General features: G+C 32.0%; 3 protein-coding genes across 14 annotated transcripts; all 3 read right to left on the minus strand.

Annotated features, from left to right (window-relative positions):
* Nucleotides 1–1,760: 1,760 nt before the first annotated feature.
* LOC107428885 (uncharacterized) lies at nucleotides 1,761–6,190 on the minus strand. Of its 7 annotated transcripts, none has more exons than XM_048462786.2 (7): nucleotides 5,565–6,190; nucleotides 5,210–5,283; nucleotides 3,925–3,999; nucleotides 3,238–3,385; nucleotides 3,028–3,159; nucleotides 2,305–2,703; nucleotides 1,761–2,086 (listed from the first exon to the last, which is right to left on the minus strand). In XM_048462786.2, the coding sequence occupies exons 4-7, from the start codon at nucleotides 3,363–3,365 to the stop codon at nucleotides 1,948–1,950; spliced, it is 798 nt and encodes a 265-aa protein (XP_048318743.2). In that variant the 5' UTR covers nucleotides 3,366–3,385; nucleotides 3,925–3,999; nucleotides 5,210–5,283; nucleotides 5,565–6,190; the 3' UTR covers nucleotides 1,761–1,947. The 7 variants fall into 7 exon arrangements, with proteins under 7 accessions (XP_048318743.2, XP_048318742.2, XP_060669547.1 ...); XM_048462785.2 differs by having other exon boundaries at nucleotides 3,238–3,406; XM_060813564.1 differs by lacking the exon at nucleotides 5,565–6,190 and adding an exon at nucleotides 5,386–5,533 and having other exon boundaries at nucleotides 3,238–3,406.
* Nucleotides 6,191–11,427: 5,237 nt separating this feature from the next.
* LOC107428871 (heparanase-like protein 1) lies at nucleotides 11,428–15,461 on the minus strand. Its single transcript, XM_048462158.2, has 10 exons — nucleotides 15,390–15,461; nucleotides 15,117–15,196; nucleotides 13,771–13,807; nucleotides 13,222–13,405; nucleotides 12,989–13,143; nucleotides 12,669–12,902; nucleotides 12,365–12,554; nucleotides 12,147–12,272; nucleotides 11,945–12,044; nucleotides 11,428–11,827 (listed from the first exon to the last, which is right to left on the minus strand). The coding sequence occupies exons 5-10, from the start codon at nucleotides 13,134–13,136 to the stop codon at nucleotides 11,513–11,515; spliced, it is 1,113 nt and encodes a 370-aa protein (XP_048318115.1). The 5' UTR covers nucleotides 13,137–13,143; nucleotides 13,222–13,405; nucleotides 13,771–13,807; nucleotides 15,117–15,196; nucleotides 15,390–15,461; the 3' UTR covers nucleotides 11,428–11,512.
* Nucleotides 15,462–18,757: 3,296 nt separating this feature from the next.
* LOC107428882 (uncharacterized) lies at nucleotides 18,758–23,241 on the minus strand. Of its 6 annotated transcripts, none has more exons than XM_048462892.2 (9): nucleotides 22,767–23,225; nucleotides 22,348–22,565; nucleotides 21,960–22,074; nucleotides 21,320–21,421; nucleotides 20,969–21,142; nucleotides 20,754–20,873; nucleotides 19,942–20,052; nucleotides 19,334–19,415; nucleotides 18,758–19,239 (listed from the first exon to the last, which is right to left on the minus strand). In XM_048462892.2, exons 1-9 carry the CDS (start codon nucleotides 22,896–22,898, stop codon nucleotides 19,181–19,183), a joined length of 1,113 nt encoding a protein of 370 aa, XP_048318849.2. In that variant the 5' UTR covers nucleotides 22,899–23,225; the 3' UTR covers nucleotides 18,758–19,180. The 6 variants fall into 6 exon arrangements, with proteins under 6 accessions (XP_048318849.2, XP_015894959.3, XP_048318850.2 ...); XM_016039473.4 differs by having other exon boundaries at nucleotides 21,320–21,409; nucleotides 22,767–23,219; XM_048462893.2 differs by lacking the exon at nucleotides 22,348–22,565 and having other exon boundaries at nucleotides 22,767–23,241.
* Nucleotides 23,242–26,143: the final 2,902 nt, after the last annotated feature.

Here is a 26,143-nt window from a genome sequence, read left to right on the forward strand (position 1 = left end):
AATTTCCATAAAAATATTGAAAAATATCGAATGTCGATAAAAAATTATAAAAAATGATGGAAATTTATTTTAAAAAATGAAAATTTTTATTGAAACTTTAGAATTAGCTTATTTAATCCATTGATTATCAAATTGATCATAAAACTTGCTAAAATATTGAATGGATATTATATTCTTATTAGTGAATTGATTTGTAATAAACATTAATGATCATAGATAAACTATTATTAATAAAAATATATCAAAAAATACATATAAGATAAAATTATTTATTAACTTAAATATATAAATCGATTATTACAATTGCATTGCAGTTCATAAATGTCATTTTAATACCATATAGAACTTCTGGATGGTTGAAAATCATCAGTTTCCTCAGTTTGATTTTGAGATGTGAAATGTAAAAAATAATTATGAAAATATGTATCTCCCCGATAATTTTGCACATAATTATTAATATGCCAACTATATGGATTTTGCATTATTAGTTGACTATGTGTATAACTACTACTTTTTGATGATTGAGTTTGAGATAGTACCCATGATTTGCTACTTGATGACATTCCATAAATATCCATTGAATAAGGGTTACGAAAAAAACTTCCAACGCTCATAGATTCAAAATTCATAGAAATCGAATTTTCTTCTTGTTGTGACATCTTCATTATAGATTTCTCTTTACGTATATAGTCTTTTCCAATAGTATCGAATCCTTGACCTACATCTCTAATCTCATGATTTATATCTTGTATTGCATGTGTATAATATTGTTCACCAGTAAATGGGATTAATCCAACTTCTTGATTTGGTGATTCCCTTTGGCCACTATCTCTTCTAAATATCAATAATATTTATGAATTTTTTTAAAAAAAATTAATAAATTTTATGAATATTTTTGAAATTTCAGTGGAAATTTCATGAAAATTTCAAAAATTTCTATGGAAATTATAAATTTTTTAACCAAATCATTAAGAATTTGATGTGGATATTTTATGCAAATTTTCATAGAAATTTTGATAAAATTTTGAAAATTTCAATAGATATTATGAAAATTTTATATATTTCTATTTCGAATTTAAATTCTATCGATCCCTTCTAAAATTAAAAATTTTGAAAAATTTTAAAAAAATATAGAATATTTTAAACCTTATATAGCCTCTGTTATATTGTGTTTTAATGTAACAGGTCTTACGTGGATCACTCAGTACGTATAGATGCAATTACGAGGCCCACCATTAGTTGACAATTGTACAGCTAAGACTTTCCTTTTATGCATGCCTGATAAAAGCTAAATAGTTATCAACAATGACGTATAAAAGGATTATTTTGAAACTCATTTTCAAATTATGATTATACCTTTTTTAATCATGATCAAAAGCAAACAAATAAGTTGTTAAAAATAAAAAATAAAAAATAAAAAAAGAGTAAAAAAGTTATACATAATTTTCGAAACAAAATACATAATAGCATAACGGCAATTAGTGGGCTAACAGCAGTACAACTGCATAAGATTTTCAAAACTGTTCATAATTTTTGTTATTTGTAGCGTTACGGAAAATAATGTATGTTACAAAAATAATAGCGTAACAAAAAATATATATATATATATATATATATATATATATATCATATTGATATTTGGCCAAAAAACCATCAGTGTTCCAAGATTTTCCATCTGCTTAAGATTTCCTAAATAATAAGAATTTTTTTATTGGAATGACAAGCATGAAAAACTAACATCTCTGTAGCAGGGCAAAATGTAATACGAACTGTATGCAAATTTACCATTCTTATGTTCAGAGCATTCTTATGCACTCAGAAAAACTTCTACAAATTTCAAAATGTTGAGAAGTTACTATCAAAAAGTAAACTCGAATGCAAAAACTATGATCCATGGTCGAACAAAAACAAACCTAGTACATTTCTAGAACTATAAAACTGCATATGTCAGGGTAGAACGGGAAGCTCCACTCGGTCAAAAGAAAAGAAATTGACCCGTCCATGCTCGATGTGACAAAACTTCAAAGGAACTCCCCCACACTGTCTCTCCAGGGCTTCAAGTTCTGCTTTGGATGGTGGATAGCCCCTAGCGAACGCAACCCATCACAATACAAAACATATATAAATAATATTGGAAAAAAAAAAATGGTATCAGATGTAAAACTAAAAGAAGAGCATGCTGCTTAGAAGCAATAGGAAAAATAAATTTCAAATAAATTCAAGTTCATATTTTCGTCACACAGACATTATCTGCAATAAACTGAGCACAATTGAAGCAAAGGATTAAAACAATAATAATAATACCCAGTAAAGCAGAGAACAAAGCTTGGATCGCCAGGAGAAGACTTTCTAAACTTGCTGTTGGGTAGATAAACATCAAAAACTGGCCTTGCTTCGTTGATCTGCATTCCATTGAACATTCCAATAATGGAACTTTTGTCTTCTGATTCCGAGTCTGCCAATGCACTTTCTACAGAGCATTTAGAAGAAACACATTCATTGCTTCTGTTGACACCCTTCAAGGACCAGGGTACACCATGTCGTCCAACAATGTAACCAAGAGATTTTAGTTGTTTATACGCCTGAAATTGCTCCCAAGAACACCCATTTTTTCCATTTGCAACCTTTACGTAAATATCTTCTAAGGGAAGAGTGGCATCACAATGATCCAATAGAATTAAAGCCCCTAATTCAGCCAAAAACCTTTGAAAATTTTATCATTTACCAAAAACCTCCAATCCATTTTAGAAAGTATAAGCGCAAAATTCATCTAAATAATGCCACCCTTCACCTAAAACAATTATCTAACAAGTAGGAAATTTTTTTATAAACTTTATTTTAAACATCTCTGACATACTCCCAAAAATGTAATTAACTGAAATGAACTGCATCAATAAAGTTTTAGGAAACAAAAGTTCACCACTTCACAAACATTTATTTTATCTTTTTCATTGAATTTCTAGAGAAACAGCAACTTACATTAAATAAAAGGAAAGAAAAATCCTGATCGAGGAGCAATTCACTTACAAAACTTCTTCAATTGAGCAATAGATCATGCCACTACGAGCTATTCCAGTTGTCTTCCAAAGTGAACCCTTTTGAACTATGACTTCAGCCATTTCCATTTTAGGATTCCAACGGGCCTTTGACACAATGTTCCTGGAACCATATAACAGAATCTCAGAGCTAAGAAACAATTTAGTCTCAATTTTTGTCCTTTGTTTTATAAAGCTCAACCTGGATTGCAATTTGGGCACTAAGCCAGAAGCATAGGAATATTCTGCATCATCATCATTGGCATATTGCCCATGGCTATCATCATCGCTGTCTTCTCCAAATGAACTTTCACACTTCACAACCTCCATCAACCAGTTGTCCAACAAATCTGTTTTGAAGATACCAGTAACTGAAAGAAGTTAACAAGAAAAATCAAAAGGCAACTCTCCTAAAAAATTATCTGAAAATCACAAACTATTAATAGGCCTCAATCAGCCTAATTTGGATTCATAACTTATAAACGCTATGGAATCCACCATAGACCTCAAAAGGAGAGTAACATGATAAATACTGTGAGGACCCAATTTTATAAATGCCCATAGACCTCAAAAGGAGAGTAACATGATAAATACTGTGAGGACCCAATTTTATAAATGATATAATCTCCTTTCTAACACATTCATCAAGGAACTTTTAGGCCTAAAGAAGCATGCCATTCTAGAAAATGGAGAGAAACACTCAAATAACATCATTCAGTCCCCAAAAAACAAGACAAAGAAAACACTAGCTATTAGATACATAAGGAGAAAGAAAACTAATAAAAAAAGATAAGAGTTGCATTTAAAAAAGAATTGATCAGTTATTGAAACAAACCTAATCTATTACGTGTAAGGGTATACAAGCAGAAAAGAAATATAGAATTCTCACCAACATGGTTGAATCCAATACAGAAACTATTCCAATGCCTAGATTCAAGCCATCAATTTATAATGCAAAGCTTGCCTGCATAACAAAATAAACAGCTGATGGCCAGAAGTCAAAAATTTGCTTGTTCCACTTCTTCAAGAAGTCTCAAACCATTGCCAAAGCAATCACATTTCTTTCTGTAAGCATCAATTCTGATGTCATAAGTTACAATATTTGGCTTAAAACCTCTTCTAACCATCTCATGGTATAAAAATTCTACTGCTGTAATATCTCTTGATTCCTTGAACCCTAAAAGCAAGATATCCATGGTCTTTATATCGCGGGAAAATCGCAAATGCATCTTTACGAAGATAGACTGTGCCTCATTTATCTGCTTTTGTATACAGGATGCCTTAAGAAGTACATGCGTTCATACAAAATTCTGCCCAACAAAAATATCTTTCTTCATCTTTCCAAATGCTTCAAGTATAACTTCATAACATTGCAACTTTGAAATCCTTGACAGCATGATAATAATCAATTTAAGAGTAAGCAACGAAGGATGCGTGCTTTTGATTCCCTCCATCAACCCCCAAGCTTCATCAAAATAGCACATCCTTCTGAGAATGTGCAGTCTATTTCCAAAAGCATCTGAACTTGGATCATTGGGATAGGCAGCATAGAGGCGACTCAAAACATTCTAAATGAAGATGATGGAAATGGGTCATGCTCAAGAAGGGTAGGCTGAAGTGCTTGATTAGGGAAAGGATGATTATTAATAACTCTAACAATCCTTTCAAGTTCCAATTTTGTTTCCAAAGATAGATTGAATCGGCTAAATTATCTAACAAAAAATTGAAAGATCGAGGACGGCTTATGAAGGATTTGCGCAAGTTTTATGAGGGATTTGAGCAAGTAGATTAAATCTCTTTAATATTAACCATTACAGCATTTCCTCCTCAAAGTGGTTAGATACAGGTACAACTCAGGCAATTTGAAACTCCCATTAGAACTGGCAAGGCCCCATTAATCCCAACACCATATTAATCATAAGCATACAAAATCACATATATTGAGTATTTTAGGACAACAATTTGGATTTCAGATTGGAACACAATCTAGCCTGTTGAGATTTTGCCCAAGTACATTAATAATGAGCTACAAGGTTGACACTTAAATCTACATGAAACAAAATAACCACATTCACCTTCTAATATTATATGCAAATTAGGGTCAACTTATCAAAGCATAATCCAAAAATAAATAAATAAATTATTGAAGAGAAACTTAGTTTAAGTTTACATACGTGATTAGCTTAAAGCTTGGCAGAATTCAGCAACTCAAATGAAATTCTGGACCGAAAGGTAAAACTTCGAAGAGCTGAAAAATGAGAAACAATAAAATTACAAAATTTCATAAATTATTCTGCCTCTATGTCACTAAGGACTTTGAAAAGCCATAGAAAATTAGTAGCACTCTTACCCATAATAAAATATGAGAAATTATTGAAGAAAGAATTATCAAAAAAGTGAAACAGAAATGGTAGCAGAAAAGAAGGTGGGCTAAGAAAGGACGAACATCGAAGAAGCAGCAAGAAGCAAACACTTTTTTTTTTTGGTGGGGGGGAGGAAAAAAAAAAAAAAAAAAAGCCCTTCTACAACCTTTTTACGAGAAGCCCAAATCAAAACTTGAGTGCTAGCTGGTATCGAGCTTCTTTTGCTGTAAGCGTTAGAACTCTTTGCAAACCTTCTGTTAAGTCTCTCTCTCTCTCTCTCTCTCTCTCTCTCTCTCTCTCTCTCTCTCTCTCTCTCTCTCTCTCTCTGTGTTTTCGAATTGTAGTCTTATTCTCTCTCTGTTTTGCTCAGTTTGGATGAATTTGGGAGTGAAAATTAATGGAAAAATCTGGTAAATTCTGAAGCTTTGTCAGAAAAACAAAAATGGAGAATAAGAATATATACATGAAAAACTAGAAAGTTAAATCAGCGTTGCAATTAAGCAATGCGAGTTGAACAGATTGTAGGTGTGGGTCTCTGTGAGACGGAGTTAGGTCTCTGGGGTTTATTGAGAAGACCAAGGGAAATTGGGAAATGGGATTTGGGACTGTTCAATAGTCTCAAGCTCAAAGAAGAAAATCTGGTAGAATCCTGAAGCTTTTGTTTTTTCAGTGAAACATACAAATAATATATTGAGAGAGTATTGAATAAGAACAAATTACAGAAAAAATTCAAATCCGCGACGTCTCTGAGAGACGGAGGTAGGTCTAGGGTGTATGAAGACAAGCCATGTGAAATTGGGAAATTGGGAGTGGTAAGTGACGTTTGGAAGAAGCGACACCGTTTTTGAAACATTCTTCTTCTTCTTTTTATTTTATGTAATTTTAATTAATGATAAGCAAAGATGAAAGAGATTTTTTCTTTTAACTGTCTGGTAATAAATTTAAAATAAGTTTGAAGGTTTAAACTGTATAATTTATTTAAGAAGATGTGTTTAATTTAGAATTTTTTTCATAAATAATAAAAATAATAATAATTTATTTTTTCTTTTTTTTTTTTCTGGTAAATATATTTTTTTATGTTTTAAAAAAGTACATATTAAAAAAAAATAACAAATATAATTTGTTCATTTATTTATTTTTTGGATGAATGTCTAAGTCGTTTTTTAGAAAGATTTTTTATTTAAAAAGACATTTTCTACAAAAATTATATCCTTAAAAGAACTTATTAATAAAAATGGTAGTTTAACATCAGAAAACTACTCAATTAGATTTGAAAGTTGTGATTTGGATTTTAACAAATTTTGTTTTCAGAGTCCCATGGCACAAATGCACATTGTATGGCACCAATGCAGAGTTCTGATACAGTGTTAATGATACAATTAGGAAGTATTATTTTATTTAAAAAAGATTCTTAAAAAGGGCATCATCATTCTCTTTTTGGCTTTGCTTGTTTTATTTTCCACTATATATTAAGCTATGAATATAGTTGTTTATGTATTTATTTTTCATCTAAAAAACTGCTTCTTTGTTGTTGATGGAATTCCCATTTTTACTTTCTTGTTCTGACCAAACGTCTAAAATAGAATATACATAATTTCATATAAAATTCCTAAGCACCATAATATAAATGTATGTGTGTCAATATATATATATATATATATATATATATATATGTATATTAACGAAACTCCATTGATTTGTGCAAGTAATTATTATTGTATCGACTTTTTCTACTTCAGCAAAGCATTAAACACTTAAAATAAATTACAAATAAACGGAGACAAGTAGCTTCAAAAGTTATCATGAGCAGTGTCACATATCAAAACTATCTAGTTAATCGGTTTTTCTTCCTTTATTTTTTTTCCAATCACAAGCTGGAACAATCTCATCACGTATATCCCTCACACCCGGCCAACGCATCAAGAATTTATATTAATTATATAAATATATGTGTGTACGCGTCTGTAATGTTTTACAGACACTAGACGTACGTATTTGTGTAGTTTATACAGAAATTAGTATGGACTCCCACAAATTCCAGCTGACAGGAAAGCTGATGTCAAGAAAATAAGATTTCCCTTAGCTTCCTAGTATTGCGGTTAAGGCTAAACAAAATGAGTTCGTTGGTTTTGTCTCAATTGTTCTTTACTACTACAGCTACTACCTTTCTTCCATTCAACCATTGTCTTATTTATTTATTTAGTTATAGAAACAAGCATAAAAGAAGATTGTTAAGAAAATTTACAGAAGATCTAATCAAAGCTTACAAAATGAGATTGCTGAAGGCCTGAAGCTACTGTTTTCAGATGGTTAAGACTTTCCTGTGTATCCCATGTTTATGTGGTTTGGTAATTTTCAGATCCATTTATTTCTCTCTTATATTAGGAGAAAAACCTAAAAGAAAGTGCAAAATCAATCTGATTATGATGGTCTATGTACATGCTGTTGCACCATCCACTGGGACAATTATAGGCTGTTGACTTTCCTTCAGTGCTACTAGGTGTTAAGATAATCACTAATTTTTCATGATAATCTTAACACATAGATTGATCATCTAAGTGTTTACTTCTGGTTTCATGATAACCACTGTTACTTTACTTGTTGCTTGGACTTGAAGAAACCTCAAAAGTCTTCCTGTCCAACAAATATAACTGTTTGAATTCACCTTGGAAGTTTTTAATTTTACGTTTAATGCTTGTTCACCATGCCTCATAAATCTCAAAAATCGGACTAAACAAGTAAGCGATTAAATGATATATCTTTTTTTCACTGATTGAATGGAAAATAGAAGAAGAAAAAATATATAGTTTTTGTTTAAATGATGAAGTCTGTATAATTTTGGGATCAACTTGATGATTTTACCTGCGGCTGTGTGTAATGTAACTCCCTTACAATTTTGACTGCATGATCTATTTGTTTTGTGGGGTACATATGGTTCCCATTGGAATTGACACGGGGTTGTGGAGTTCATTGTTTGGTAATAATTATTTTCTTGCTGTTGATGGCAGAGTAAAAGATATGATTAGACATTAACAATGCCATAGATGAGACGAGAAAGATCAAGGAATTGGTAATATAAGGTATTAAGTTTTCCTTTATAGCTTTAACTTTAATGTATCTACATACAGTAACCATATCTTTGTGTATGGTTGTGGTTAATTACTACAGAAGAAATTGAAGATTCAAGAAAAATAACTCATTTCTTTGATGTAAAATTTTTTGAAGCAAGCTGATGATGCTATAATTATGGCCACCAATGCTACTACAGCAGTATTGAACAAGAAGAAAATGGCAGCAACAGATGATTTCTTCAAATTTATTGGTGTACATTTTTTTCATGTTCAATTCTACATCTGAAGATTTATTAGAATTTTTAATTTTCTTCATCAAAAAAACATGTTTCTAGTTCTTCTTTTCCACTTCGCATGACAGATAAGGAACTTTTCTGCAGTAGTCAAAGCTTTCATAACAACTTTGATCAACTTCCACGTAATAAAGCTTGACTTTCTAAAGGCAATTTACTGATTTAGAGGAATTAGGGTGAATACTTTGAGTCTGCTGTTGCATATATCTGTGGCATTCCATTGTAAGTGCTGTTCTAACGCTGGCAATGAAGCTGGTATAGTTTTTTAGTTTACTAGTTTCTATGCTAGGCATGGTGGTTTAGGTACTGCAATCGTTAGTTTACTGTTCATACAGTAGGAATGAGAAACTTGTAATATTTGCTTCTGAATTTGATTGAACCTAAGCGATGGAACACATTTGGAAAAAAAAAAAATTATTTTCTGATATATTTATGCTTATTTGCAATAGTTCATACTAGTTATCTGCCAGAGGATACAAATTCTATTTGGATGACAAAGTCATTTGCAATGGATCTATAGTAATTTCTTAGTGTATGTAGTTCTTAATATTAATATTCTATAATATGATTGTAGTAAGTATTTTGAAATAATATAAATCAAAAAGTTTCTCATGGTAAAGATTAGTTGAATAATTTTAATAGATTAAAATAGAAGAATTAGTTCGACCATGAGCAACAAATCCCTTTGGAACCACACTTGAACAAAATGCAACATAAACATTATTAATCTACAAGGAAGCAAAACAAAGAATGAAACTAGAGGATGGAAAGGTAGCCTTACAGCCAAGTGCAAATGTTTCATAATTGGCATGCCATAAACTTCCCTGGTAGATAAACAAAGCAAAGCCAAATTGGATCAATAATTTATATATGCTTTAATATCTGGTTGAGATTGAAATGGCTTACAACTTTTGGTGGGGGGAACCAAGTAAGACTCTGAGAGGAAGCAAATCTTTTTCTTTAAATCTTCTGCAATTTTGTAGCTGTTAGTTTACTGAATTTTTTTATTCCTAATTACTTTTTTATACATAGCTACGAACCCAATCACTTTTTCAAATTCACAATTCTCTAATTTCTTTTCGGAACTACATTTCTTTCAGCCCTAGAGTTGAGTAATAAAATAAAATAAAATAAAAACCCTTTTGTTCTCGAATTAATTTCTTAATATTTGTTTATTTTACTTTATTTATTTTTATTTTTGCTACATTTTTACAATTACACTATGTTTGGCTTCAAATTTTGTAAAATTACCATTCAAATAAAGCAACATAGCTTTTCGGCCTCCTCACGCTGACTCAGTCAAAACCAACAACCCATGATTCTTATTGGATATACCCATTCCACCGCCTTTCAAACCCAACGGTCATATATGTTACTTTCCTACCCACTTCACTCTCTTTTTCTCTCTGCTCTGCCCTTCTCTACTTTCCAATTTTCTTCTTCTTCCTTTACGCGGTTCCAATAATTACCATCTCCACCGCCATTGCTATAACATTAACTGCTACTCCTTCACTCTCTCTTGTTCTCTTTCTCTCACGCTCTCTCTGTTCTCTGTTTTGCATTCATTCCGCCATTAACAGCAATCCCTTGTGATCACACAACCCATGATCTGGGAAGCGATGGAGTTGAAGAGGAGGCGAGAAAAAGAAAGAGAAGCTTCACGCGCTGCTCTACTCCGACTGGAAAGAATCATTGAGTTTGAAAGCAGTGAAGAGATCGAGTTAAGGCGAAAAAGAGAGAGGGAAGCCTCTCGCATGGCTTTGGACCAACTCGAAAAAAGCGTGGTGTTCGAAGACAATCTTCAAATCGAGATGGAAATCAGGAATATGTGTCGCGCTTCTCCTTACTATCATGTATTCGGCCGAAACCCATTAAATGGGCTGGGCTTGTTTCTCAAGCGTGATGATGAGGAGGTCATCATCGATCATACAACCAACGAGCCCAAGTCTTTCGGTGGCCAAATCATCAATGGCAGCGCCGATCAAACCTCGTCGTCGACACAATTGTCACCAAGAAAGGCTGCTAGGGTTTCCATGTTGAAGTCCCGCTTTATGGACGTGATCTCCAAGTCACAGCAGCAACTCGGCCTTCTTGATCGCGGCATTCAAGATTTGAACAAACAAAAGCAGCCGATGATCAACTCAAGGCGCTGCTGTATCAAAACCAAGGCTACCATTCAAGCTCCAATTGGAAGTGCTACAATAGCATAGTAATCAACTGTTGTTAAAGTGTTTTACCACAACCCAAAAAGTATTGATTTTTTGACCCACTACACATTCAATGGTGTTGGTTGAATGTGTTGTATATCAATTTTGTGTACATTGGAATTGTTTTTAGTTTATCAGCTCAGACTCTGTTTTATAACAATCAATAAGTAAACGCATTGTTCATCCACTTTCAATCGGCTCTGTTGTCCTCTTATGGTTTGTTATTTATTTATTTTTTTTAATTATCTTTTTTAGTAATACCTGCTTGCTATTTTATACATTAGAAGAAATTTAATTCCAAACAAAAGGCTTGAAGACAGCAAAGTCTCATAGACGTCCAATAATTCTTAGTTCCTATCCAATCAGATTTGTGGGTTTTTCTGTGTATAGTTCTTAGTTAACGAGTGCTTAGCCATATTAGTTTAATAATTTATTGGCCGGAAATTAATGACAGGTCTAATTAACAGTAAATTCGTGTGCTTGCAAGTTTGATTAAATTTAATTGAATTCTTTAACAACAGCACATATGGCAATTAAGGATCTCTAAGCACATGTAGCAGCCTTAAAATCCTTAAGAACCACAAATACAAAAGAATCAGGCACAACCCTTATTGAGGATGAACTATCAACGAGAACTGGCTCCAAACTAGGGATATCCAGTGAATCAGTCAGCTTCAGAGGTGTTCCATTCAGTAGAACCACATCACTTTGAATATCACCATCTTTGGGAGTCAAATGGTATTCTTCTCTTTGTATTGAACCCCCAACTTGCTCTGGATACAGATTGAAATCGTTCTCAATTGAGACGTCGAAATAGGTAGAGTTTGACATGTTGATCAAAAGTAGAGTAACGCCCGGCTGGAAAACAGAGTTTTGAATCGGTTAACAAGTTTTCAAACAATGAATTTCATATCCTATTCATAGACCAACAAGAAAAATAGAGTTGAATTTCAAGTTATAATGCATTTTTCTTACATGATTTCTTGAACAATGAGAATAAGCCCGTAAATATGGAGAGCCTTGGTGTTTAGTAGACAGCACTTTCTTTCCCATTAACCGATGCCACAGAAGCGCACTAATAGGAAAGCATGAAAGTAGTTGGACAATATCAACAAGGATGATAAGCTAAATAAATAATTTTGAAGTATCTTCGTAAACTTAAGTTTGAGATTCTAACCCATAATAATCTGGATTGGGAATAAATGTTTCTTTACTAAGAAGACCATAGTTCCCCCCAACTAAAGTTTGTCTGCAGAAAACCTTATGGTCGAAGGTTGATGTCATGCCAAGTTGGTCCAAATACCTAAATTTCTCTCTCCTTCAAGTTAGTCTCCATACATGTTTCATAAAGGCAAGCAAACATTGTTTAAAAATATGAGTAGGAGGGGTACTAACCAGAAACCATCAACAAAGGTATGTGAAACATTTTTGCCACCGCTATTATAAGCTCCACCTGATTCCCCAACCCATGCGCCTGCCCATGGTCCAAAGTCCTTGATAGACTTGGAGACATCAGCATATGTCTGTGCAATCTGGTTCAGATAGTATGGATCTTGAATATTGTTGATAAGATTGCGGTCAACACCTATAACCATGATTTTGTTTAGCTCCAAAAAGAATCAATTTCAAATTGCAAGGGAGTACCACAATAGCATTTGGTGGTTTAGGTTCATTAAAGTGCAGAAGAGTACAAATATACCTGCACCAAGATTGTAGATGTGATGTGTCAAACCATCAACTACATCTGGCCCCGAGACCTGTAGGAAGGTATTAAACCATTTTTCATCATAAAAACCACCAGGACCTAACACCTTTGGTCTTCTAGAGGCATCCGGGTACAATTCTTTCACTAGATTCTTCAGCTCAATCATGTCCTTCCCATATTGTTCACTTTCCACCCTTGCTGCGATTCCAGACCCACAGAGTTCATTTCCTGAGAACAAGTAATTGATATGTAATTGCAATATGTTGTATTGTTAAATGAGAAAGCTTCATAATTCAATGTGCAGCCATATTTACCAAGTTCGTAGGAATCAATCGTGTATCCTTTTGATATAGTGTACTCCATAAGCTCACGGGCATTTTGAGGGTTCCATTTACCTACCCAAAGCACTTTGTCTTCTTGGGACTGTTTCCTTCCATAAAGGGCATTCAACCCAAAGGTCATTTTTGCTCTGCCATAAAAGATAAATTATTTACTGGCTCCTTACTCATATTTTTAAATATGGAAAAGAGTTAGTAAATATACTTACCCTGTTTCGTTAAATAAGTGATTGAGCTCGTCCCATCTCTTCTGGGGAAGGCAACCATTGCTAAATCCAAATAGACCACTGGTTTTTGTAAACTCAGGGCATTCTTCTTTAGCTGCATTTCCAACATTGTACACTACCTGATCTTCCAATGAACCTCCAACTCTGATCCTAAGAGAATTGAATGCTGATTTTTTATTTTTTTATTTTTTTCCCAAATAGTAAGAAGTTAGAATAGCACTTTTGAAGATCCCAAAACAAAAAGAAAAAACAGACAAGGCCAAAAATACAAACTTAGGGAAGCTACAAGCTTTTAACTCATCAATTATTCTCTATGATTCCAAATCTATTTATTTATTATGCGGTCGTGACAGTACTAGTGATTAATGTAACAGACTGTGGAAGATCAAAGAGAGATGAAATGAATAAGAAATGTCAAAATGGAGTCAATTTGGCACCTAACCATCCATCATTGAGTTATTACGAATTCTATAATTTTTTATTTATTCATCTTAGCTATAATTTGACCACATAACTCCTTTAAAAACTTACCCTTGATGGCATTTGACAGAACCTTGCTTTTCAAATCCTGCAAAATATTGAAAATTGCCACAAAGGTTAGCGCAACAAACCGGGGGACAAAGGAGAAAATGAAGATGATGATGATGATGAAGATGATGATGATGATAATAATAGTTGTACCATATTGAGAATGCCAGATTCAATCCATGAACAATCATTGTAATCACATTTCTCATTAGGCCACCAGTCCAAGGTTGCACATATAAAATTGTCATCTGTTTTGGCTATTGAGGTTTCTCCTCTAATTGTAACTTCTATATTATCAGCAAAACAAAATGAAAACCATGATACAAGGAAACAACACAATATTACTCTCAACTCCATTCTCTCACAAAGCTTTAGTTTGTGAAAAAGAAAACATTCAGAGAACATTATATACTACATGGTTGTTCAAATAACCAGCAATATGTTATCATAACAACAAAACTTCAATTTGTATTCTTTTCTAATTTTAGGATAATTGTCCTATTGCTAAATATAGCTATTCCATTAAAATGCTACAATTGATGACCATGGAGTTACTCATCTAGGATGTATTTACTTGTTCATTTTTCTTAACAAACACATATAGGATTAGTTCAGTGGAAACTGAATGTGCCTGCTAACTTCAAGATTAGACCAAAAACAGAATTTAATTGGTAAAAAAAATAGTTCCTATATAAAGAGTAAAAAAAAAAAAAACAAAAATACAAATTCTGATTATAATTAGCATCACAGCAAGAAATGGGCGGTGATAGTGACAATTTAACGTTGAAAAAAATAATAATAAAGCTCAAATATAATTATAAAGCAACAAAACAAGAAGAAACCAGAGGATAGAATAGATAAAATACATGGTTGTTCGAACAACAAGCAATCTGTTATAGTAACAACAAAACTTTGGCTCATACTCTTTTCTAATCTTAAGAAAACTATCCTATTGTTAAATATAGCAATTTAATAAAAATCTACAATCATTGTCCAGGGGATATCTTTACTTGTTCATTTTTCTTAACAAACACATATAGGATTAGATTTACAGCATCAACATTTACCATATACTAGCAGTTTATTGGAAACTGAAATGTGCTAACTTGAAGATCAAAGCCCAAAAAAAAAAAAAAAAAAAAAAAAACACAGAGGACAGAAATTTAATTGGCAAAAATAGTTCAAATATACAGATTCAAAAAAAAAGATGTACTGATTCTGACTATACATAGTATCACAGCAAAAAAGGGCAGTGACAGTGAGAAACTGACAATTCGACTTTGAAAACTAAAAATGAAGATCAAATATAATTATATGGAAACCAGATGATGGAATAGAAGGAAGCTTACAGCATAGTGAGATTCAGTAGACTGGATACAGTAACAATAGTAAATGCCCCATAATTGGCCCTGCAAACATGTTGATGTTCCTGAACGCAAACAAAGTAAAAACCCAATTCAAGCACATTTAGTAAATATTCCTCAACCATCAATAAAAGATGGGAAATTGAAGAAATGGGTTTGAGCTTGGAAATGGTTAAAGCCCTTATCTTGTTCAATTCTTCTACAAACAAAAACAAACGAAAAGCTTTTATTTCAAAAAGAGAGGGAAATAAGAACAACCCAAGTAAAAAGCTTTGATGAAGAAAGCTTGAAGCTTCTCGTTTGAGAGTTTCGGGGCTAAGAACGCGAAGAATCGTGAGAATCAAACAGAAACCAAACGATGGACAACACGGCGCTATTCCTTGTTTGCTTCTTTTACTCTTCAGTCTTCACGACTTCAGAGACTTCAGTTCAGATTTCTTCATTGGGCATTGGGTCCGGTGATTTTCGTTTTTGCATCTTCTATTTAGACATATGGCTTTTATTTATTTAATTTTTTTTTTTTTTTTTTTTGGCGCAAGAGATTTTTGAGATTCTATTTGAAAATTAAATCAAAACTTTTAATTCACACTAATAAAGAAATCAGAACTTTTAATTGAATCATGTTTTGTGAAATAGATCAAAATAAAAATTATTAAGAAATTATTTTATAACACGTATAAGATCATTAATAATTATGACAAAATAGATGGTTTTATGGGTAAAAATGTATGAAAAGATATGAAAAAAAAAAAAAATAGGTTAATTCCGATAGTGATAGTGTATTTCTATTTGTATCTACGAAAGCACAAATCATATATAAAGATAAAAAAATAAATAATTTATATTTAAATAACTTATTAAAAAAAATATGTCCAAAAAAATGCAGGAATAAAATGAAATATGCTCAATTAACTATTATTATTATTTTATAGTATATTAATTAATTTTGTCCAAAAAAATCTATTAATTAATTAATTAACCAGTTTATATTTATTATGCAGATTCTTTTATCTGCCTACACATCTTTGTACCCAAAAAAGAAAACAAAATGAATTGAGCTAACACTTAGCTAGATTGTTATATACAGGAGTTCAAATTGTCTACCAATTGATCCTCCCAAATCATTGAACCGTATATAAAAAGATATATATGACACATGCATGACTTCTACAAAAATATCGTACTACCCCTAGAGAATTGGTGACGAGAACAGTAGCAATAGAATAACTATTTTCATTTGGAAACTGATACTACAATAATGGCTTGCTGCAACTTATAAGTTAGTTTGTACTTTGTACCGACCATCTCCTCGTAAGTCCTTATAATTTGGCACTACTGTTAGCGAACCTGACTGGTTCCTATTCTCAGATTTCAGGTTGACTGGTTATATTATCTAGCTTTTGCAATTGTGGTTATTGGGATCATCATTTATTCAACGACGTCGTATGTCCTAACCTTGTCTTTGACATAGCTTTACTATATAGTCAAACCATTATTATATATATATATATGTATATGTATATGTATATGTATGTATGTATAGTCAAACATTGACATTGTTTAAATTCTTTTTGTTCTCTGTCATGGCAACATACTCTTTAAGAATTATACGTCAGCATTGAATATGGAAGTAGTTGATAGTTTTAAGGCATTTTTGCAGCCTATATATTCACCGCCCAAGATGAGCTACTGTCTAACCCAAGTTTTTTTTTTTTTTTTTGGTTTATTTTTTCTTGTTTATATTTATTTTTTTATTTTTTTATTATTATTTTTTTTTTTTTTTAGTAGGAGAACCTATTGTTGATATGCTTTATATAATAAATACAAAGTTTTGGAGTTCTACTTTTATTCCATTTTTTTTTTTTTTTTTCAGTGGAAATGATTCGGTTCCTGTACCTGCTTCACAGGATAGAAACCCCAATATGCAGTACCGAGTACTTATTAACGGAAAAACGAGTGTTTGAATTCATGAAAGATCAAAAACTTAATATCAATTTTATCCATTCTTCTACTATTAATCGCTTTAATTCTACATCTAGATAAAACATTTGAAGACACATCCCTCTAGTTAGCAAATTAAAGTGATGCATATTCATTACCCCCAAAAAAAAAATAAAAAAAAGGGTGATACAAATTTAATAGGTACACTGATCTAAGGAGATGAAGCATTTTTCTAAATTTAATTTAAGCTGTGGTGCATCAAGAAATAGATCAAGAAACTTGTTATTCAATTTTGAAATGGCTGATAAATGCAAAGCTGAGAAATCTAATATCTTGTTTTATGAACCCAGAATACAGTTTATTAATTTCATATAATTAATCTCATCATAAATAGTTTGTTCTACATTACCTTATTTGTCAATCTGTAAGCATTTCTTATGTCCTCTGCTTTCTTGTTTCTTGTCCCTGTTAATTCCGATTCCTGTTTTATGGTATGCATATTGCACGGGCCTAAATCTGGTCAAACAAATTTAGTGACGATTATACCCTTATTTTTTTTTTTTTTTTTTTTGGTTTGGTAGATTGGTGACAACATTTCCTTAAAAACCTAGAACATGATATAACATAAAGATTGAGAAATGTCTGTTAGAATATGTGAAAAGTCTGGATCAAGATGTGATATAAAGATCAAAAAATCCAAGCAGAGAATGATTATGATATTGTGTGATGTATATCTAGCTGTGTAGTTTGTACTATAGCAGTTGGAGGCCTATATAAAAGTGTAGCCTTATAAGTTGTAAGGCTAAAGTCCCATACTAGTTTGTATAAAGTTTTTAATTGTCGTAAAATTCCCCTTGAAACATTAATAACAAAGGGCAACAAATTGGAAGTAATTTGTAACTCCAACACATAACAATCTAGCTAAGTCAACATATCTTAAGCGGATTGGAGGCGAATAGACTACAAAACGTGTACTATGTTGAATTCGGTGCATGACCTTATGCTTCTTAAGTGGCTTGGGGGTGGATCTTATATACATTGTTGATCTTATTTGCGTTGGCGCTGCTTCCTATATAAAAGAGAAAGATTTCATAGTTTTCTTCATCGATGGTTATTATTATTATTATTATTATTATTATTATTATTATTATTTAATAATTATTTGTGTGTGGTTAGATTCTCCGCGGCTGGAATCAATTTTTATATAAAAATAAAAAATAAAAAAAACAATATATGGGCATACAAGAGATAAAACAGTCCAAATGTGCAAACTAATGGACATTATTCACATATACGAACACCATCGTTTGCACCTCATCTTTCTTCATAAACACTGAAATAATATTACCGTTTCGCCACTCTTTCAAAGAATAACTAAGAGCTAGGGGATTTTGTTCCATCTGTTTTTGAATATATATATATATATATATATATATATATATATATAAGAGGAGGCTATGGGACAATCCGTCTGCGGATCCACACCAAAGCATCTACACCAAAACCAATTTTTTTTTTAAAAAAAAATCTGCCTTGCATCTGTATACAACAAAGCCAACACTTTTCTCGAAGCGGATCTGCATACGGAAGGACCACAACATAGCCTTTCTCTGTATAAGTGTTTTTCCTTCGGATAAACGACACACACACACACACACACACACACACACATATATATATAAGTGCTCTTTCTTTGGATAAACGACATCTTCATTCTTTTGTTGTTATGCTTTTAATTGAACGCTTGAAGCTAATTAGCATTCAATTTCTTTGTTATGAACATGAGCCAAATTAGAGTATACATTCAAACAAATAATAGATGAAACGTTCAACCGCACAGCGACAACATGCCTCAAAATATTGGCAATTTCCATTTTCAACGAAAGACAATTATGTCTTAGAACCTATGAAAGATAAGAGTTGACCGGGGAAGGAAAGTTGTACAACAAAGGTTAAAAAATGAGCCTTCTTGAGCTCCCAAAATTGGTATGGTATAGGACTTGGAACACAAATATATTTGAATAAGTTGCACAGCTTCACGATCCAGTTCTCTACCAGGTCATTTGTAATCTCTTAGCAGACCCACTGTTAGTGGCAATAAACAATCCTTAACAAGTTGCACAAGCTCTTAAAGAACTGGTAAGGATATTTTCGTTTAAATTATGACCTGGAGAGAAATAAATGAATAAATAAAAGAGAAAAAAATAAATAAACAAACTGAGACAAAGAGCATCAGAATAACATAATATGGGCAGTGTTACCTATGAACACTATCCTGTTCATCGGCTTTTCTTCTTTTTTCCAATCACGAGCTGGAACAATCTCATATATTTCCCTCACAGCCTGCCAATATTTCAGGCTATGTAAATAAAAGCATACTCAGAATCAATGTATATATAAGGCAAATGTTTCAGTTTTAAATCCATAGCCACTTCTCGTTGCAAGTCTCGTTTCATCAGAATGGTAGGATTTTATTTTCTATCTCTGAGTCTGTGTGTCTTACAATAACAAAGAAGTAGAGGATTTGGAGGAAAATAGTGAACACAAAGTAATTCTTAGCAAGCTAAAACCTCAAGACAGCCTGGTGAAGGTCCATCTCAATTAGGATTTGGAGCACCATCCTTTTGTTTTAGTTGTTTATAACTTTAATCATTACGTTATGCATGGTGATTTTTTATCTAAAGAACATGCTTCCTAAAGGCTGCTGAGAAGTCAATTAACAGGGTACTCAAACACACACTAACCAATATCCAAAGTAAGACAAAGCTAGAACATCATACGACAATCTATAGACTTTAGTCTCACAGAGCAAAAATAAAGTGAAATTTCCTAGTAAAACCAAGAATATGGCATTCAATATTAGACATACCTGCAAAGTATGGAGTTGGTTGGAATTATTAACATTTAAAACCCCCTTGCAACGGTATACATCCATGCCATATTTCTTATCCCAAAGAATCTCCTCAAGCCATGAACGGACCTTAAAGAATTCAAGTCAGACGTCATTAAGTAAAACCACATTATCATATAGAAGATTGAGCTTCAGAAAGGAAGATAGAATTTCTAAATCAATTTTTTTACCAAATGTTTCATGGATATGCTCTCTAAACTATCCAGCTTCAAATACAATTGTAATACAGGCAGATAAACTACACGAAAATCTTTTCCATTCATACTTTCTATGGGCCAGGAGAAGTTTACGTGGATGCTTCTAGAAAAGTAAAACATTCTTAATACCATTGTGGAACACAAACTTCAGCAAAGGGTTGAAAATTCAAACATACGAATTAAACACTTAAAGGGTTGAATCTAAGAAAAGCCAATCAGGTTGAGTTTTCAGATAAAGGTCAAAATAACGAGACATTTTAAAAAACATAAACAGAAATTCTATTGAAAACTTGACTCTCTAACTTAACAAATTCACATCAAAGTGCATGGAATCAGGGGATGCAAAAAAAGTCTGGCCACCCATTCTTTGTACCATTTATTGAGCTATAAAAAACCATAAAATAAGAATTCAATATATTGTTACATTCTGAAATAGTCCAAACTTGACTCAAGGTGGTGCAAAGCTGCACCAAAATCATGACAAATTATAACCATTTTGAGAAGCTACAAAGGATCAATCAACAAATAGTATGCCATTTAAAAGATTAGTGTAATATCTATTTGAAATACTACCTTGTCAACATCAACCTGCCGGGTCTCACAAATGCACAGGGTTCGCACACCACTGTCATGAAGTTTTTGGGTAGAAAGCGAATGACTCTCTTCCAACAGTGCTTCTAAACGAGTGATATGCTGAGAAGAATCAAATTGAGATACATCAATCACTAAGTTCGGTAATAACTATGGAGAAAAACCTGTGATTGAAAATTTGTGATATGACAACTAACTGTAGCATCATAAGCTCGACAATCCAATATCTTGGACAAGTCAACTTGACAATGTGTAGTACGAATGATATTAGCAAGTGCATTAATGCTATGTATATCCTTCTCTAGTTCCTCTAGATCACCCCCAGAACCCTCTGGAGAAACCAAATCAACTTTGTTAAGAATTACAACATCCTACACCAAAAAACATAAGTTATAAGGATCTAAACTGAAAGCACCAACATATACATCAAATCAAAATAAATATGAACAGCAGGGAAAAGTTGCAGTAAGAATATAAATAAAACTTGGCATTAAAAAAGATGCAAATATGATAGTCATTAACACATAAATAAGTAATATGATAATCACCGCAAATGCAATCTGATGATAAGCTTCAGCAAATGAAGAAGAGCTGCGATGCTCATCCAGCTGAAAACGGAGGTTTTTGGCATCAACAACCTGTGTAGTAACCTAAAACAATGAGGACAATCCAGTGGCTAATTGTAAAGTAACATATGATTGTGTCCGAGAAATGGCAGCATTACAAACTCAGTTCTATATCATAGTATAAAGTAATTAATAATAATAAATTAACTGAGCATATCATTCTGTAGCAATATAAAATCAAACATAAAATATGTAGTGTCAACGTCTGTTATATGTAATTTATCAAAGCAAAACAGTGAGAATCACAGTCATTCTTACATTACACCAAATGATACTGCATACAGATTTGTGCCTCCTACATCCGACATTCAATTGCTAAACATAAAACAAACATAATGTGAAGACAGATGATGCATCATTTTAATACAAATTAAGGAAAGCCCTAGGCAGACCTCATTCTCCAAAATAGTGTCTATTGTTGTGATACCATGAAGTCTATCGCATTATAACTCTATAGATTTGCTACTAAAAATAATAAGAGCTAGCTGGATACAAATAAGAGCCATATATCAACTAAAACAGAAAATAATAAATTAAAGTACCAAATTCATAGAAAACTTACAGTGATAATTGAGTCAAGCTTGACTGCTGATTCCAACTGATCATCCAACCACAGAACAGATGCAAGAGGTGCAGGGTTTGCTAAACCAGTAGTCTCTAGTAATATATGGTCAAGTCTACAAACAACAAACCAACAACTCCACACCATTACTATCTTAACATTGTCACGTGGCCACTAATATGCATTAAAAGCTATCCAAGTTTCTCTAAGTTGAGTTCTAAAAAGTGGGGTATTCCTAAAAGGGGTTTTTGTGTTTTTGCATAGCATATGCATTTTATGGATGTTTACAAGTCAAAAATTGCCATCTTCAAAAATCAACTTAATCCCCCATTTATTTCCTATCATATAAATATATGCAATGAAGAATTGAATACAGTGTTTTTTTAACCTTTCCTTTCTCTGAACAAGTTGCTCCAGTGCTTGAACCAAACTATGCTTGACATTGCAACAAATACACCCATTTGCAAGCTCAACCCATTCTTCTACAAGCGCACCACCATCTCCTTCGTTTATCATTGCTCTTTCAACACCAATTTCTTCACCAAATTCATTCAATATCACAGCAATCCTCTTCCCATGGTGGGAATTCAATATATGATTAACCAGCTAGAACATCACAAATCATCCCCCCCCCCCCCCCCCCCCCAAAAAAAAAAAAACCAAAAAAAAAAAGAAAAAAAAGGAAAAAGAAAACAACTCCATCATGTAAAAGAAAAATATTGAAAAAAAAAATAACAAAGAATTTAGAGAGTCTAATTAATGGGTGCAAAGACTGAAACAGAGATGGTTGAAGGATGAAGAGCTTACAGTGGATTTTCCAGCACCCAAATAGCCAGTAATGACGGTAACCCCGACTGAAACGTCGTCGTCTTGGGGTGCAGTTGAAGTGGGTTGGTCAATTTGAACTGCAAGAGGTGGATCGTCTTCTTCGTCCCCCATTCCCGATGACCGAGTTTGAGTTCCCCTTCTGCAGCCGCGCTGACACGACAGCACGTTATTATTCTGCGCTTGGTGGCCATATTCGGGCCGGTCCGTCTAATTGTTTGGGCTTCTGCCCGATTGTTTGGGATCCATTTAGCTGGAACATGAATGAAGATAATTCTATTCAAAAGCCGAAGGTCCGTAATCAAACCCAATGAACCTGGAGCCCAACTTCTAGAACCCAACAGAACTTTCTTGGTTTTAACTTTTACGAGACCAAAACAAAATGAGTTTTTTTTTTTTTTTTTTCCTCTGGAAAAATAATAATGTTTATTAATTGGTATTTTTTATGGTTGATCAATCAGCTTCATTTAATTTTTTTTATACTTTTAAAAAATAAAAATGTATAAATTTTAGTTGTTAAGGTCTATAAATAACAATTTCAAGCTAACTTGAGTATGGAAGGTTACGTGTAAGATAGAGAGTTGGCATTGATCATCATAATAACAATGATTATGACGAGGTTAACAATTTCTCTTTATCGATTTATTTGGAAATGTAAGAGTCAAATTTAGAATCTTGCACGAAAAAACAATTTTTTTCTTTTTTCCCTAGCTTGTCTTGGAAAGAAGAAGATTATCTTCATTGATATCCAAAACAAAATGAAAAAACTAAGAAACCATAAATAATGTTGCTGCATTTGGAAATAAAAGCCAAAACGTATTTGATCCTTATGGATATGTTGAATAAAAGATATTAAAAAAAAAAGTTCTCATGACTTAGATTTGTATTATTAGATTGAATAATTGGACTTGAATTTGTTTGTTAATACATGCATGAAGACTATGTAAGATTTTACCGATCTAAAATATATATAATAAATTCTATTAATCATAAATATACTAACTTCAAAACGTAGTTATTGATAAATTAAATTTTTAATTCTTCAAAATAGAAAACAATATAAAATAGTACCTATGGACATACTACTCTTAAACCACTTTTAGATCTCTGAAAATCCTTATCACAAAATACCGTATGACATATGTTTCTTTGTTTGCCCTAGACCTTTTATAATCTTTCCAAATCACACTTACCCATTAACTTTAACGCACACCAAAATAATAATAATTTAATAATATAATAATAATAGAAAAATATGAGTAAGCTAATGGCCTTATAAAGAGAGTTGGTCTTCTAGTTTAATGGGTCAACTGGAATCTTATAGAGAGTGTATGATCAAGGACCTTACTATAAAATAATAAAATAAATCAGTTCCATTAGTGACATAAATAGATTCTGTAAGTGAGTAATTGATTATGCTCAGTATATAATTATTTACTTATCTGATAGACTAATTAGACACACAATTGTCTACGTGAAAGAAAAGAACTCCGACTTTTGTTTAAAATTTTCTTTTCCTCTTTTTCTTTGAGCTCATCCTCCCATTATTCTTGCTTTTCAAAATACTACTATTTTAATAAAGATACCTAAATAAAATTAAACATAATTATTCTATTAAAAAAAAATGCGTGCATGGCCACAATTACTAGAAGTACAATCAACATAATTAAATTAGATATAGTGAAAAAATTCTCATGATTTAGCTTTGTATTGTTAGATTGAATAATTGGATTTGAATTTGTTTGTTAATACATGCATGAAGACTAATTAGACATACAATTGTATGCGTGAAAGGAAAGAACTCCGACTTTTGTTTAAAATTTTCTTTTTCTCTTTGTCTTTAAGCTCATCTTCCCATTATTAAATATTAATATTTTAATAAAGATACCTAAATAAAGTTAAACATAATTATACCATTGAAAAAATGTGTGTGCATGGTCACAATTACTAGAACTACAATCATGGCCACAATTACTAGAACTACAATCAACATAATTAAAATAGGTATAGCGTGTTTGATTATATTGCAAATTAGTCGCTAAAACACGTGATCACAAGATTTAATTAAAAGTTGCATTTCGTCCAACTTAACCTATTTTTGAACGTATGTTTTCATGTAAATATGTTATCTTTGCTTTCATGGACCAAAATATAACAAAATAATAATAAAAATTAATAATAATAATAATAAAATAATAATAATAATAATAGTAATGATAAAAGTGTTTCACGGAAGAATCCTTTGGACTCTCAAAATGAAGTCGGCCACGGATTAATCAAGATTAATTCCTTAATTGATTTACAAATTATCAACTTAATTAATCAATCTTTGTACATTTTGTTTTTTTGTGGGGGAGGGGGCTTAATCATTTTAAATTGTACTATAAAGTGGATTTAGGATTGTTATTATCATTGATTTTTGAAAAGCGATTTAGAATGTTATACTGTACAGTAGAAAACAAATAGATTTTGACACGTCAATAATGATGTTGACATAACGGATCTTATTATAGTCTGGATTTGCATTGCTTCAAAGTTAAAACTAGCTTTACACATAACAACAAAAACTGCAACTAAGAATTCCAAAATCTAGTTCTTAGAATTTTATTAAGAAAAAGGAAAATCCAATTAGAATTGATTAAATTACAAGTAAAAAAAAAAGAAAAAAAAAAAGACTTATTGACTTCGTACAATGTTCAAACATATTACATCTAGATAAGGAGTTGAAAAAAGTAAAACTTGATTAAATTACAAGTAAAAAAAAAAAAAAAAAAAGACTTATTGACTTCGTACAATGTTCAAACATATTACATCTAGATAAGGAGTTGAAAAAAGTAAAACAAGTAAATTTCTTAATTACGAATAAATCTGAATAAAATTGGTTTAATTTATAAATTTTAAATGTGGGACTCTAGATTTTAGTGGAATATCTTCAACTCAAAGCATCATAGCATACAAATGGGAATCCATTTGTGGTCGGAAGAAATTAATGATAGAAGACAGCATTATAATGCTGATGTGATTCGTCTTGGATTGACAAACTTTTATAAAGTTAAATTGAAAATTGAAGGGATTTCAAAGTGGGATTAATTAGCATAAGCAACTAGCAAGGACAAGGGAAAGGCACCAATAAGTCAAAAAAATGACATTTTGATTACTACAAACATTCCATTCAATAGTTTGGAACTTTTGTAACTTTTAACAAGGACCTCATTTACCCGACAAAGAAAAAAAAAAAAAAAGGTTTTAACTAGGACTTTTTGCGGCCTCTTTCATTTTCTTGCAAGAGTTGCCAATAGAATTAATTAAATAAGTATTAATAACAAAAAAGAAGTGGATGTGGATGATAAGGCTACTCA

This window comes from Ziziphus jujuba, chromosome 12 (genome assembly GCF_031755915.1).
Source record: "Ziziphus jujuba cultivar Dongzao chromosome 12, ASM3175591v1".
Lineage (NCBI taxonomy): Eukaryota > Viridiplantae > Streptophyta > Magnoliopsida > Rosales > Rhamnaceae > Ziziphus > Ziziphus jujuba.